General features: G+C 46.6%; 1 protein-coding gene across 1 annotated transcript; it reads right to left on the reverse strand.

Annotated features, from left to right (window-relative positions):
• Window positions 1–370: 370 nt before the first annotated feature.
• Window positions 371–14,822, reverse strand: CENPV (centromere protein V). The gene is made up of 5 exons (XM_075559164.1): window positions 14,428–14,822; window positions 11,896–11,994; window positions 10,341–10,410; window positions 2,455–2,569; window positions 371–740 (listed from the first exon to the last, which is right to left on the reverse strand). The coding sequence occupies exons 1-5, from the start codon at window positions 14,811–14,813 to the stop codon at window positions 616–618; spliced, it is 795 nt and encodes a 264-aa protein (XP_075415279.1). The 5' UTR covers window positions 14,814–14,822; the 3' UTR covers window positions 371–615.
• Between the last annotated feature and the right edge of the window lie 1,376 nt (window positions 14,823–16,198).

A 16,198-nucleotide genomic window follows, 5' to 3' on the forward strand; every position in this document is an offset into this window, starting at 1 on the left:
CACAGGGACACAAGGGGAAGAGGCAGCCCGTCACTGAACATGGTGAGTAAAAATGGCGGAATGGGAATAGGCTTTGCTGTGTAGGTTCTTCATTAAAATATACAATGAAATACTAAAAGTTAAAAAAAAATTAACTCAAATTATACCCTATTCAGGGCTTCTTCTCCCCTCTGAACTCCGATTGCTCCTTATGTTTACAACTCACGTGGGTTATAATCACTCAAAATCTGAGATTTTTTTAAACTGTCCATTTGTCTTCTCTCCCTCCTGAGGTTTCCTCTTGATGCTCATCATGAATTGATTCACCTCAGAAACAAAATCAAAGTGCACAGAGGTTTGATGTTAAAAATATTTATTTCTAAAAGATCACACAAAAGTTGAGAAGAGACAGAGGGTGTCAACTAGGCTACATCAAAATTTGGGTTAAGGGAGGACAAAGAGCTGCCTAAAGGAACTGGGAGCCAGAGCAAACGGCAGAGATGGAGATGGCTGCCGGCCACAGAACCACAGTCTCAGTCAGCCACATTCACGAGCACCTCTGAGGTGCAGCAGGGACAGTGGAGTTGCCAGCCCCAATCGTTCCTCCTTTTCAGGAAGTGAGACTCAGAATTCTGCTCACTCTTTAGACATGTTCTTGATGGTTTTGTGTTCCTTCATGGCTTTCTCCCAGTCACTGCCATTGAACTCCTCGATGACCACGCTCCGCACAGTGCCCTCGTCCAGGCAATGTGGAGCGATTCCTAGAGAGAGGTGGCACAGAGACAGGAGGCCCAAGTATGAGTGAGACCAGCTGCTGTAGGAGCTTGCAGACAAACTGCCCACTACAATCACCCTTCAACTACCTACCACGATGCACTACAGCTTACAACTTAAGCTCTCTGGCTTCCTGTCATCTATCAGATAGAGACCAGACTTCTTGAGCCAAGGATAGCCAAGGTGGGACAAGCTGTGATGCAGCAGCAGGTAGTAGGAGGAGTACAATAACAAGTTCAAGGCAAGTGCAATCTCTAACTGGCAGTCTGAAGAATTCACAGGCTGTGAGTTAGATAAATAACAATTTCCATGTTTACACAGATAACTTTCTAAGAATCAACTACCTCCCTCCTTGTTTTGTACAGGATTTGATTCTTTTTCCTAATCTTTTCCTGGGCCACAAGGTAGGCAGATGACGAAACACAAGCAGCTAAAGCAAGGGGGCCGCGAAGGGCAAAGGTGATGAGACACCCTCCCCACCAGTCAACGCTGCCCGGACCACAGCCCTGGAGGATGCGGGGAACTGGCTTCCTCGAACAACCTCAACAGCTACTTTCCACTCAATTCAGAGAAATTCTGAACACCTGTCTAGGCATTGTTCATGCTTTGTTTTTTCAAATGCAAGCTTACAACCTATCATTGTTCTCTACACTTTTTTTAAGAAATCATTTTATTGGGGGCTCTTACAGCTCTTATCACCATCCATCCATCCATCCATCCATCCATCCATCCATCCATCCATCCATCCATCCATCCATCCATCCATCGTGTCAAGCACATTTGTACATACGCTGCCATTATCATTTTCAAAACATTTTCTTTCTACTTGAGCCCTTGGTATCAGCTCATTTTCCCCTCCCTCTCTGTTCCCCCTCCCTCATGAGCCCTTGATAATTTATAAATTATTATTTTCTCATATCTTACACTGTCTGACATCTCCCTTCACCTACTTTTCTGTTGTCTGTCATCTGGGGGGGGGGTTATATGTCGATCATTAATCGGTTCCCCCTTATTCCCCACCCCCTTCCCCTACCCTCCTAGTATCACTACTCTCATTATTAATCCTGAGAAGTTTATCTGTCATGGATTCCTTGCACAGAGAGCTCTTATCTGTACTAGTGTACAGGCTCTGGTCTAGCTGGATTTTTATGGTAGAACTGGGGTCATGATAGAGGGGGTTGGGCGGGAAGCATTAAGGAACTAATGGAAAGTTGTGTGTTTCATCAGTGCTATACTGCACGCTGACTGGCTCGTCTCTCCCTTGTGACCCTTCTTGTAAGGGGATGCCCAACTGTCTACAGGTGGGCTTTGGGTCTCCACTCTGTGCTCCCCCTCCTTCACATTGACAAGATTTTTTATTCTGGGTCTTTGATGCCTGATCCCTGATCCCATCGACATCTCATGATGACACTCTGTACACTTCTCTATCACCCACAGCCACATGTGGCTCCTGTAACACCAGCAAGAATCAGGACCGGCTGTTCTGCAACACCGGCTTTACCAAAGAGCCAAGTTTGACCAGAGGCCCTCATCCATTCCATCAGCTGAGGAGTCGTCTTCACTCAACTTGGGAACCCACAGCATGCATGTGGAAATGGCCAGCTAAGTGGTAGGCTTGCCACCCGTCTGTCCGTATCCTGCCAACCAGCATCTGCAACCCAGAGCAGCTGCAGAGCTTCTCTGTGCCCACGGCGGACTTACCATAGCCTCCAGGGTTGGAGCGGGGAGTGTAGAAACTCTGGACACCGCATCTCTTACAGAAGGTGTGCTGGGCTTTGTGCGTGTTGAACGTGTATGTGGTCATGCTCTCGGTTCCCTGAGGGAAAATAGACAAATACACTTTTTACTAAAGTTCTTAAGATGTCATTAAAAAAAAAATCATGTTAAAGACGTAACGGGGTAGAGTCATCCTCCTTTTAGTACTGTAGGAACACAATCTCTCTCCCACAAAAGGTAGGGGGCTTTTTGAGGACAGGGACTATTACAGTCTGGTGAAAAGTCAATCTTACCAGTAACACCTCACGACTTCCCTGAGATCAACTACACACAGAACAACTTTCCTAGACCCATGGCAAGACAGCACGCACTCTTGGTGTCAGGCAGTGAAAATGCATGCCTCCTGGGGCCTCAATGGAACACAGCCCACCCTAGGCACTGGCTCTCCCTGTCTCCAAATGTCACTGTTCAAGGCCTGGTAGGTCCCAGTCTTCTGGTTAGCAATTGAGCACTTCATCACTGGACCACCAGGGTACCTATGAGATTTTGTTAGAAATTCACATACTTGGACCCCCAATTATGACCTCTAGGACCAGGAGTAAGACCTAGTGACCTGTGGTGGGAGTGACCACACTAAAGTTTGAGAACTACTGCTCTCTAAGATCTATTCCAATGATCTGTTCTTTCCATCTCCATGACTACCATCCTAATCCAAGCTCCCATCATCTGGTCCCTAGTCTACCATGACAACCTTCTAACAGCCTGTCTGCAGTTCCCTCCTGACAATCTCTACATAGTCGTCTGAGTCAAAGTGGAATCGGGTCTTGTTCCCACCCTGCTTACAACCCTCTGTAGAATGAAGCTGATTTCCTGATCTTGTCTTGCCTGTCTCTGAAACTCCATCTTAGTCTCCTCTCACCTGCTCCCAACAAAAACAAAACACTGCCTTGGAGTTGATTCCGACTCATAAGGACCCTACAGGACAGAGTAAAACTGCCCCATAGTGTTTCCAAGGCTGTAAAGCTGTAGGAAGCAGATGACCGCATCCTTCAAACCACTTACCTCTGGGTTAGCAGCCTCACATGTAACCTACTGCGCTACCAGGCCTTCCTCACCCACCCACAGGGGCCAGTTTTAGCTCCTCAAACATTCTAACCTCATGCTCTTGCGTTCTTTACGCTGGCCCTCGCCAGCACACTCCCTTTGTCTGAAGTCTGTCCATATCCAGACCATCTTCATCATTCAGATCGAATCACCAGACAGATCTTCCCTGGCCAATCTGAAGTAGCCAGCCAGCTAGTTTTTTTTCAATCACACAGCCGTTATTTGGATTCTCCATGTAGTACTTAGACTCTTGGAATTTTTTTTTTCTTATTTAGGTAACTATTTTCCCCCTTGGTAGCATGTACGTGCCAGGAGCACAAACAGCCTTGCCAGTCATGTTGACTGCTGTACTTCAGCACCTGGAACAGTGACGGCCAAACAGCAACCAGTTGCTGTGCAGTAGACTGACACAAGACAACTTCGGTGTGTGTCAGCAGAACTCTGCTCCAAAGGGTATCTCTCCGATGGCTGATTTTTGAGAAGTGGATCAGCACGGCTTTCTTTCCAGGCACCTCCGAATGGATTCGAAGCCTCCAGCCATTCAGTTAAAAGCCAAATGCGTCAACTGTTTACAGCACCCAAGAAACAAACTCACTGCCATCAAGTCAATGCCACCGCAGAGCGACCCTCCAGGACAGGATGGAACTTCCCCTGCGGGTTTCTGAGACGGTAACTCTTGGCTGCAGCCGTAAGCGTTCTCTTTCTCCCATGGAGCAGCTGGTGGTTTCAAACCGCAGACCTTCAAGTTAGCAGCCCCACACATAACCACATGCCTTACGCCACCAGGCTCCTCTATGTCACCCAGGGGCCCATAATTACTTCCTGAACGAGTAAAAGTTTTGAGCTTAATTTTTAACGAGCAAACAGAAAATTGTTCCTTCAATGTTCTGGGGCTGAGAAAGAGAATGCTCTAGAACACCAGAAATATGTGCTGATAGGCCCAGGAGAAGGGGTGAGGAGGAGAAATGCAACATCTGTTTGGAGACTGGCCTGGTGATGTTTTCATGAACAATTTGTCCTGAGAACTTAGGAGCAAAGCTGAACTGGGACCACAACCTCTAGCAGGCAGGACAGCATACTGCTTTCCTGTGTGTGTACCAGAAAGAAAATGGGTAAGTATGTTGCCCCCCTTCCCTAACTCCCTCACCAAACAGACTCCTCACCTCACCTCCCACACCACACAATTGACATGTTCCAAAAGCCAAGGTGCAAAGAGGAGGTAAATTAAATGAATGTGTGGGATTAGCTCAGAAATACCAGGACTCACACAGGCATCATTCAGTTCATCCTTCCTTGCAGACCCTCACTTGGGTGCCCACTCAGTACTCAGTACCAAGCCCGACAATTCCGGGAGCTGGGTCAGGCATCGAAATGGGACACTTCCCTAGGAGGCTCCGACAGTCTCGTAGTGGAGACAGATATGGAAACAGACAAGTACACCAACTGACTGCTGGAAGGATACAGTTGTCAGGCTGCAAGGCAGACATGGTAACAAGGATGGCATTCAAGCCTCACCCTGACACACATCAGTGATGGCATTTACCAAAGTCGTCTTTTTGTTTTTTAAAGTATGTGTTCTTTGACCGAAAGATTTTATTTCTAAGAGAAATGATTCTAAAGAAATCATTTCTCAATTACCGAAGATGTTCAATACAGTGTTGTTTATCACTGGGGAAAATGGACTCTCGCTGGATGTCCTAAAATAGGAATCTGCCCAGGTACATTCATGCCGAAATATGCTGCGGATGCAACCACCCACAGAGACAGCAGTGCTGGGAACCGGCCACACGGACCTACATATAACCCACTCCCCGGGGGACAGACAACAGGAAAGTGGGTGAAGGGAAACATCAGTCAGTGTAAAACATGACAAAATAATAATAAGGTCTATATTATCAAGGGTTCATATGGGAGGAAAGGTGGAGGAGGGAAGGGAAAAAGTGAGGAGCTGATACCAAGGGACTAAGTAGAAAGAAAATGTTTTGAAATTGATGTTTGGAACAAATGTACAAATGTGCCTGACACAATGGATCTGTGTGGATGGTGATGAGAGTTGTATGAGCCCCTAATAAAATTATTTTAAAAAACCAAACCAGCAGCAATGTATTGGAATTGTGGTGCTGGAGAGGAGTATTGAAATTACCATAAACTATGAGATACCACCTAACAACCTAATAGATAGCCTAATTCAAAAAATCAGAAAGCAACAAGTGTTGGAGGGGCTGTGGTGAGATAGAAACTCTCATCCACTGCTGGTGGATCTGTAGGTATGTACAGCCACTATGGGAATAGATTTGGAATTTGAGTTACCATATGACCCAACAATCCCCCTACTGGGCATATACCCAGAAGAGGCAAGAAACAAACCACGGCCAGACATCTGTGCTCCAATGTTCATCAAGGCACAGTTCACAATAGCAAGGAGTTGGAAGAAACCCAAATTCCCATCAACTGACGAGTGGATTAAAAAACTGTGGTACATACATACAACGGAGTGCTATGCATCGCTAAAAAGCAGTGATGAACGCATGAAGCATATCCCCGCATGGGAAGAACTGGAGGAAATTATGCTAAGTGAAGTAAGCCAAGCACAAAAGGAAAAGTATAACATGAGTCCGCTGAGGTAAGTTTCTATATATATAAAAAAGAGAGAACAGAAAGGTAAGTGCAAAAGGGGCACAGGGAAAAAACTACTGTATACAAACACTCCAGGGGTGAAGTCCAGCTGGTATGGCAGGAGCCAGACCAAATTCAGGGGCACTGAAGCTGCAGCTAGGGGAGAGGAACATGTTTGATGAGAGCAAATGCGAGCAAAAGAAAGGGGAGGAAGAGTGGAGCACATCCTGGCCCATCAGGCCTGGAGGACGATAGCCCCGCTCTGAACAGCCAATGGACAGAGGGGACAATATGGCTGATGTCACTGCAGACATGCCATCCCTTGATGGCCCAGGGTCCTAAGGGGGACAACACTGGAGACTCAGTGTCAGGACTAGCCGAGACTGACCCTGTGACACTGAGGCAAACCACTAAAAGCGTGCGGCAGAACAACCATGGGAGCAGAGCAGGGAGTCCGAGCACCCGAGGGAGTACAAAGGACAGACTCTGGGGCCAAAGCATGGTACCCCATTGGACCTGACTGAGGGACATGCCTAGAGATAAAAAATCAGACCTTGATCTATTTACAGGTTTTTCTTTCTTCTTAAATTTTTATCTTTTAATTAATTTATTCTTCAATGGGTAATTGGTTTTCTTTTTTGTTGTCATTGCTGTGCTCTCACTCATCGCCTATCTTGCGATGGCTTGATTTTTGGTGCACATTATTATCTCTACAGATCTATTTAGATAGGATAGACTGGATGAATAGTCTGGAGGAGAAAACGACGGGACCAATGGTACTGGGGGGACATGGGAGAGGGAGAGATGGGGGTAAGGAGATGGTGCTGACCAACCCACGGATAGGGGAGCAATAAGTGATCCAAAATCAGTGGCAAGGAGGGTGTGAGAGGCCTGGTAGGGATTCAGCAAGGGCAAGGTAACCGAGAAAAATACTGAAACCCAAATGAAGGCTGAGCATGATAGTGGGACAAGAGGAAAATAAAAGGAAATAGAGGAAATAACTAGGCGACAAAGGGTATTTACAGAGATCTAAAGACTGGAATGTACACATGTAAATATATATGAGTGTGGGGAAACAGATCTATGTGCATATATTTATAGGTTTAGTACTAAGGCAGCAGATGGACATTGGGCCTCCACTCAAGCACTTACTCAATACAAGAACACATTGTTCTATCAAATTGGCATTCCAGGATGCACACCTTCCAGACACAATCACTGAAGAAAAATGTGTGCATAAGCAAATGTGGTGAAGAAAGCTGATGGTGCCCGACTATCAAAAGATATAGCATCTGGGGTCTTAAAGACTTGAAGATAAACAAGTGGCCATCTAGCTAAGAAGCATCAAAGCCCACATGGAAGAAGCACACCAGCCTGTCTGACCACGAGGTGTAGAAGGGACCAGTTATCAGACATTGAAGAACTAAAAATCATATCAGTGGGTTCCCACCTTCCTGATATGATCACTGAAGACAAATGGGTGCATAAGCAAATGTGGTGAAGAAAGCTAATAGTGCTCGGCTATCAAAAGATATAGCATCTGGGGTCTTAATGGCTTGAAGATAAATAAGCTGCCATCTAGCGGAGAAGCATCAAAGCTCACATGGAAGAAGCACACTAGCCTGTCTGACCATGAGGTGTCGAAGGGATCAGGTATCAAGCATCAAGGAACCAAAAATCATATCATTATAAATGTGGGTGAGTGCAGAGTGGAGACTCAAAGTCCATCAGTAGCCAACTGGACACCCTGTTACTGAAGGGTTGTAGGGAGAAGATGAGCCAGTCAGGGTGAAGGGTAGCAACGATGAAACATATACCTTTCCTCTAGTTCTTAAATGCTTCCTCCCCCGCACTAGCCTGATCCTAATTCTACCTTACAAATCTGGCTAGACCAGAGGATGTACATTGGTACAGATAGCAACTGGAAACACAGGGAATCCAGGACAGATGGCAAGACTTCGTCTTACATGTTTTGGCCGTGTTGTCAGGAGATACTAGTCCCCAGAGAAGGACGCCATGCTTGGTGAAGTGGAAGGGCGGTAAAAGAGAGAAAGGCCATCAACAAGATTGACTGACACAGTGCGGCAACCAGGCTCAGGCACAGTGAACAAATGTGAGGACGGCGCAGGACCGGGCAGGGTTTCATTCTGCTGTGCTTTCGGTCACGATGGGTCAGAACCAATTCAAGGGCACTTAACAACAACATTCCTCACTTATCAACAGTGTCAGGTTCCAAAGACCAGGTTGTTATTAACAAACAAAAAAGTCAACATTCTGGAGAAATTAAGGATGGTCACAAAAGCTCATAGAGGATAGTTACATCATGATAGAATACCAAATCACATCTTTACAAAACCACCAAATTACATGTCACACTACTGAGAGTCATGGCCCAGGCAAGCTGACACAAAACCTTAGCCATTCAAGGGGAGTGTAGAGCTCCTGGTGGAGTTGGAACAGCCATAACCTGGTCAAGAGGAATTACTGAGAGGCAAACGAGGGGTGAGCATGACAGTGGCACAAGAGGAAGGTAAAAGGAAATAAAGAACCAGGAAGCAAAACCATTTATAGAGGTATAAACATAGACGTGTACATATGTAAATACATTAAAGCATAGAAATAGGGGAACTATACTAGGTACATATATTTATCTGGCAATACACTGAGGGAGTGGACAGACTCTAGGGTTCCACGTAAGGCTTCCCTCAACACAAGAAGACTTTGTTCTAATAATATGGCACTGGGCAATGCTCACTGCCCCGACACGACCACTGAAGACAAACTGGGGGCATAAGCAAATGTGGGGGAAAAAGCAGATGGTCCCCAGTGATGAAAAGATATAGCATCTGGGGTCTTAAAAGCTTGAAGCCCAAGAAGCAGCCATCTAACAGGTTAACAACAAAGCACACAAGGAAGAAGCACTCCAGCCTGTGTGGTCATGAGGCATCAATGGCAACAGGCATCAAAAGTTCAAAAATAAACAATCTCATGGAAGTGATGGAGAGGGGTCAGAGACCCAGAGCCCAGCTGTAGATTACTGGACATTCCCACGCAGAGGGGCTGCACGGAAGAGAAAATACATTCAGGGGTCAGTTTATCACCAACGAAACACATAACACTCCTCTAGCTCTTTAATCCTTCCTCCTCCCACTATTATGAGCTCAGTCCTACCTCACAAGTCCCCACTAGCCCAGTGTACTTAAAGTGGCACAGACACGAGTTTTCAATACATGGAACTCAGAATAGACAACTCTCCTCAGAAACCGTAATGGGAGTAGTGATTCCAGGAGGGTAGGAGAAGGGATGGAAGAGAAAGAGGGAACCGACAGCCATGAATAATAATAATCCCCCTCAAGGGTGATGAATACCAGGATAGTAGGTGTGGGGATAGAATGGGTGGTGCAAGATATTAAAGGGCTCAAGAAGAAAGATAATGTTTAGAAATTGTTGATGCCAAGAATTGTACATGTCTGCTTGATATAATGGATGTATGGATTGTTATAAGATATGTAAGAGCCCACAATAAAATGATTTACTAAATTAAAAAAAACAAATCTTAGCCATTGTAGGCAGTTTTACTCTCACCTCACACCTCAGCATTCACAATATTAATGTACATAACTGTTGGACAGATTTTTACTAATGTCATAAATGTGAGAGTCAGATAATAAGATTGATGAGTGAGGCGTAGAGAAACCGAAATGATAACACACAGATGTAAAATGATTGGGAGGTGGCTGAAGGAGTAGACGAATGACTTTTCTCTATATATATAGTTTTGGATCAACTAGAAAAATATCCCCAAAACAATAAAATTCAAGTTAAAAAATATTTTAAGTGCTTTTTCATTGGGAAATGATGAAAGTAGGTTATAAAAATAGGGAGAATGGTAAACTTTTACTTTAATAAAAATATATTAGATGCTTAAATGTATTTATCTGTGTAGAAAATAATCTATACATACACATACCAAAATATTAACAGTAGTTACCTTTGGTTAATAATATTTGGGTGATTTTATTGTCTTTTAAAATGTTTTGATAATATAAAAAATGCATCCAATCCTGTCCCCACCCTGTACAGAGAGCAGCAATCCAGGGCTCACGGAGCCTCACAAAGGTACCTGCACATTTTAACCCGGAGACACTAACCTTCAGGAGCTTGAAGCGAGAAGCCGGGACAATGAAGTGTCTATTCTGCTTCTTCTTGCAAATGCTGCAGCTACAAAGAGACGGAGACAATCCCAGATCATGAGTGACAGCCTTCTGCATTTTCTTGTGCCCAAGAGACCCAGCCGTGGTGTGTTCTAAGAACCAGGTGACCCAAAAGGTAAAGCCCTTTCAGCACCCACCAGGGAAGAGGGAACTTTGAGGCCAACCCGAGATGCTCCGAAAACAAATTTCAGTCACTGCTACTCTCATGCCTCTTAGATCCAAACCCAAACCAAACTCACTGCCACTGAATTCAGTGTGACTCATAGTGACCCTAAAGGGCAATGGAGAACTGCCCTGTGAGTTTCTGAGGCTCTTTAACTCTTTATGAGAACGGAAAGCCTTGTCTTTTGCCCTTGGAGTGGCGGGTGGTTTCAAACTGCTGGTCTTGCAGCTAACAGTCCACACATAACCACTACACCATGAGGGCTCCCGCGTGCCTCTTAGATATCCACACCGAAAATGAACAGAGAAATCTCAACGTCTTTCTTCATCTCTAGAAAGCCTACCCCCAAGCAGAACAAGTTATCAAAATCACAGCTAAGTTCCTCTTTTCAAGGAACCCTGGTGACGCAGTGAGTTAAGTATCAGGCTGTTAACAAAAAGGTTGGTGGTTCAAATCTCCCAGGCGCTCCATGAAAATCAAGATGAAGCAGTCTGTTTCTGGAAAGAGTTAAAGCCGTGGAAGCATTATGGAACCACTGACTATCCTAACCGGTCACCATGAGTTGGAGTCAAACTGAATCAAAAGGCAGTGGGTTTGGTTTGGAGAGGGGCTTCCTCTTTTCAAATTCTAATTCAGAGTCTTTTAACAAATTAGTCCAAGATGCTTTTTCCCCAAACTAGAATCTGTTGTCACTTCTCCATTTGAATAATTTCATGGTGTTTATTCATAATCCCTATATAATTCAGGTCTATAATTCAGACTGGCTATGGTGGAAAAATTAATTCTACGCCAGCTCCTGTTTCAGAAGTCAGGACCTGTCGTCTTTGTTCTACGGAAGGTACCAAGGGGCAAGCCCTCCACAGATGGGTGCAGCACCATCTGCCGGATCTTGAGGAACAAAGGAGAGGGCTGAGAGCACAGAAAACACATAGGCCGGATACATACTTCCTTCTCACACTCTGAGCTCCTACCTGCCACGTTTTATCCCGTTCTCAGCCAGACCCCCCCCCCCATCCTCCCAGCAGCAGCCTCAGCCACAAGCCTCGAGGACGCTGTTGTGTCAGCTGGAGCAGGTAGCTCACCCCCTTCCCTCCCTCCCCCCATCAGCTCTCACTCACCCGTACACAAGCACATGCACAGCAGGCTGGGTTCTTTGGAGTGCTCTCCCCGCCCCCACTTTTTCAAAAAAGGAAGAACAATGAACCCTTATGTGCCCATGACCTGACTTCAACAATTATTAACTCAAGGCCAAAGTTGTTTCAGCTATGCTATCGTAACACGGCATTCCATTTTAACTCAAAATCCAAGTTGGCAGGAGAAAATACTCACTTGCAGTCAAAGATGTGCAAGTCGGCCGAGGCCCAGACCTCAAAGCGAACTGCTCCACAGTGGCACCCGCCGGTGTGCTTCACCAGGCCCTGGTATTCACTAAATGAAACACAACCCACAAAGACAAGCGTCTGAGAAACCAGCAGGGCCTTTGTTCCACAGCTCAAGTCCTAGCTATCCTCGCTATTCTCTCCGCTATCATTGTTGGAAGAAGCAAGATAGGAAGAGCTTTTTAAAAAAAAAAAAAAGCATGACAATCAGATGCATTTCTGCTTTTACGGAAGGACTGTTAATTTTCAAAAAGATTCAATGCCCTCCTCTGTGAGCTCTTTGCTTTCTACTTTTTAAATTTCGCTCCTACAAAATAAAGCATTGCAAACATCTGGCAGATGTTCTGTTGAGGAAGCGTCCTAATCCCACTCTGCAAACATTGTCCAATGAGTGAGAGTGTCTACGAGCCAGGCAGTACACACCAGCCCTGCTCTTACTAACCTTGACTAGCCACCACACAAACTTCCCAAATGGTAACTAATTGTGGCCGGGGTAGGCCTGGTAAAACTGGTAATGAAAAGGTAAGACAGAGTCCCTGGCTGAGCCTGGTGGTTTAGGAAAAAGTCTCCAGAGAAAGGAACCAGGGTTCTTATGATTTTACTGCATTTCTCTCTAGCATTTTTCATAGACATGACATGTAATCATAACCAGAAGTCTACCTTGGGAGCTCAAGGTGAGCATTCAAACCCAGCACCTGAGCCATCCATGGGAGAAGGATGAGGCTGTCTGCCCCTGTAAGATTTACAAAGCCTTGTATGACTATATTGGAGTCCTGACCATCGTGGGCTGCTGGCTGCAAATTCAGCACTCCAAATTCACCAGCCATACCAAGGGAGAAATACGAGGTTTTCTGCAGCCTCCGAAACCCATGGGGGACACTTCTCCTGTCCTATAGGGTCACTCTGAGTCAGAATCACTCTCGACTTGCTGGCAGTGAATTTTGATGGTAGTAGGTTGTTTTGTTTTGGGGGTTTATATTAACTGTACACTGCACACATACAATAATAATTTTTAAAAACCCATTATGTATACCAACCAAACTGCCATCGAGTCATTCATGACTCGCAGTGATCCTACAGAACAGACAACTGCCCCTTTGGGTTACTGAGGCTATAAAGATTTCTAGGAGCAAAAAGCCTTTTTCTTCTTCCAAGGAACGCCTAATGGGTTCAAAGTGCTAACCTTGCCAAAGGCAGCCCAACAAGATATGGTGCGATGTTTTATGTATAAACTCATTTAGTGGATTTATGACTTAAAAAATATGTGAGTGCATATTCATACCAATATGACAAATGAGAAATACCTCATCTTGTTATGTCAACATCTTAAAATCTCATTTTGGACCCTGTATAGATTTGAAATAATTTTTACCTTAAACTTGAGTTTTATACTTCTGAGGATCTTTCTAGCAGGTGTCTGATGAACATAAAATGATCAGCCTAATTTCCAATATGATAGAAGCAAAAAGTCAAGCACACAGAAAAATCAAATGTTTCTATCTCTGAGAAGACTCATCCCAATTTAAGAGAATTTCTTCTGGACAAGGGCAATGAAACATTTTTGTTCAAAAGTAAAGGTGTCGATTCTCAGGTGGTTATGCAATTGTGAGGGGTTCCCCCCACCTATGTTTTGACTGCTCTTTTCAATGCATATAATAACAGACATTTCGTTATATTATTAAGGTGTCTTGTGTGGCACAATTAATCTACAGGGTAGGGACCCAAATGCTGTCACATTCGGGGATGTGGGAAAAGCCGCCTTTGCCCGAGTCAAGAGCTAATCGAGAAGAATATCGTGGACACCTTCTGAAACCCAGGAGACGTCTAAGCAGGTGGCGGATCTTCAGAAGCACGACTGGTGGCGCCCGAGGCCCTGGATCATCAGCTGTGAAACATAAAGGCCTCCTTCCTCCGGGGGGACCCACCCGCTCTCCCACATCCAAAGCGGACCTTCACTACCTTTCTCTCCCCGATCAATACACCTCGCCCCAACCCCCGCTCCCCTTCAGGGAGTGAGTCAGGACAATAAAGGAGTCTCTCCTTTCTGTGGGTTCGAAACTCTACCTTTCCGATTTGCTCCACCCCAGAAAAACAAAAGAAAACAAAAAAGCTTGTGCTGATATCAAAAGGAGATAAAAGGCATTTATTTGATCTTCGTTTCCCGCCCTGGGAAGGCCGAGCACCCAGCACCCTTGGGGCTGCAGGCCAAGAGGCACTGTCTGCGGCACCACGGGCCTCCCCAGAAGGTTCTCGGTGTCCCGGGCTGCCCGCTGCCCGCTCCCCTCAGCCCGCTCCGGGGCCGCGGCCCAGCCTGCAGGACGGACCCCACTTTCGACCCGCCGCGCACGGCCCCCGCGCAGCCGTTGGAATTAGGAACGGAGCCCGGGCGCGGGCGGGGGACGCGCCCCGGCTGTGAGGGAGCACAGCTCGGAGGGGAAGCCGGGGGCCAGGCGGCCGCCGCGGCCGGGACCCCCGCACTCACAAGGTGTCCAGCAGGAGCTTGGCGGCGCCCTCACAGGTGAGGCGCTGCCGCTTCTGGAACGTCTCCCAGCGCTCCCTCTGGTCGCCCAGGTCCAGCGCGGCCGCCGGGGTCGCCGGGGTCGGCGGCGGCGGCGGCGGCGGCGGCGAGAGCAAGGCCGGCTCCGGCGGCGGTTCCTCGGGGCCCGCCTCGTGGGCCCGCGGCGACAAGTGTCGGGGCTGCCCCTTGGTCGCGCGCTGTCGCCCGGCCGCCCGACCTCCCCCGCCGCCGGCCTGGCCTGCGGGGCGCCGGGCGCGGCTGGCGCTGGGGACCGAGGCAGCGGACGCCGAGGCTGCGGGCCGCTTCTGCCCGTGCGGCTTGGCCGCCACGCCGCTCCTCGCCCGCCGCATGGCTCCCGCCGCCCCGCGCACAGGCCGCGCCGCCCGCGCGCGCGCCCGCCGCCCGCGCGCCCCCGCCGCCCGCGCGCGCCCCCGCCCAGAAGGCGCTGCGCTGGGTCGCCTGGGTCGGGCCGTGGCGCTCTCCCGCCCGGTCCCGACACCTGCGCGCGTGCCCTTAGGACCCGAGCCTAACGAGCCTGCTCTGCCGGCCTCAGCTCCAGGATCCCCAGGATGTCTTCCATCTGCCAAGCCTGTCTGTCCTTTGCTGACCTGGGCGGCCCTGGGCCATACCTGAATTCCCAGCCACACCCGAGTAGGCGGCTTGGAAGAACTTCATCTTCCAGATGCATGCACCTACCTACCTGCTGGATAAACAGCAGCCCAAATCGTAGATCTCCACATTGGTCTCTCTTGCTAGGGTACAAAACCGTTTTCTTGAGGATATGAGTCGCTAACAAGATATTTTTGGTTCGTTTGTTTTAGTTAAATGAACCCTTCCCCAAACCCCCTTCATTAAGGTTTTGCTGAAAGTTTGCAGGCAAAAACCGCGAGAATCATGGAATTGAGCTGTTCCCTGAACCTGTTAATTTTCTATCTTATTCGTATCTTAAGAGAAATAACAAAAAGAAAAAAGGAAGAAATAACATTTTATTTGATGCCTTTCTGCTATTTACTACTTTAAATTCAGCTTTATCATACCCCTCTTTTGTTTGTCTTATTTATTTAAATACATATTTTGATTTCAGTATTTTTGAAATATTAAAATATTAATTATTGATTATAGTCCTATCTGCAATAGGATGGGCTTGAAGACATGCTAAATCATTCACAAATGGAGTACCAAAGCATTCAGTGTAATAAATGATATTATGTATATTTATGACCCTGCTTTTTTTATAATAAATCATTTTATTGGGGCTCATACAACTCTTAATCACAATCCATACATACATCAATTGAGTAAAGCACCCTTATACATTCGTTGCTCTCATGATTCTCAAAATTCTCCTTCTACTTGGGTTCCTGGAATCAGCTCATTTTCTTTTTTTCCCTCCTCCTCCCTCCCCGCTCCCCACTCCCTCATGAACCCTTAATAATTCATAAATTATTATTTTATCTTATCTTACACTGCCCGGCGTCTCCCCTCACCCACTTTCCTGTTGCCCATCCCCCAGAGAGGAGATTACATGTGTATCTCTCAATACACCATCAGCCTTCTTCACCACACTTACTTATGCACACATTCATCTTCAGTGTTTATGTGAGGAAGGTGATCACACAATGATGGTTTTTGTTCTTTGGTGTATGACCTCGCTTTTAGGAGAAGAAAAGAATAAGCAAATGTTTATTGATCAAAGTTTATTAGTGGTTACAAGGGGCGGAGGGAGGGGAAAGAG

Source organism: Tenrec ecaudatus, chromosome 10, assembly GCF_050624435.1.
Source record: "Tenrec ecaudatus isolate mTenEca1 chromosome 10, mTenEca1.hap1, whole genome shotgun sequence".
Classification (NCBI taxonomy): Eukaryota; Metazoa; Chordata; class Mammalia; order Afrosoricida; family Tenrecidae; genus Tenrec; species Tenrec ecaudatus.

Coding starts and splice junctions, on each gene's coding strand:
- CENPV (XM_075559164.1), bottom strand. CDS start 14,813: ATGCGGCGGGCGAGGAGCGGCGTGGCGGCCAAGCCGCACGGGCAGAAG. Junction 11,995..14,427: donor AAGCTCCTGCTGGACACCTT/GTGAGTGCGGGG, acceptor TGTTTCATTTAG/TGAATACCAGGGCCTGGTGA. Junction 10,411..11,895: donor TTGCACATCTTTGACTGCAA/GTGAGTATTTTC, acceptor GTCTCTTTGTAG/CTGCAGCATTTGCAAGAAGA.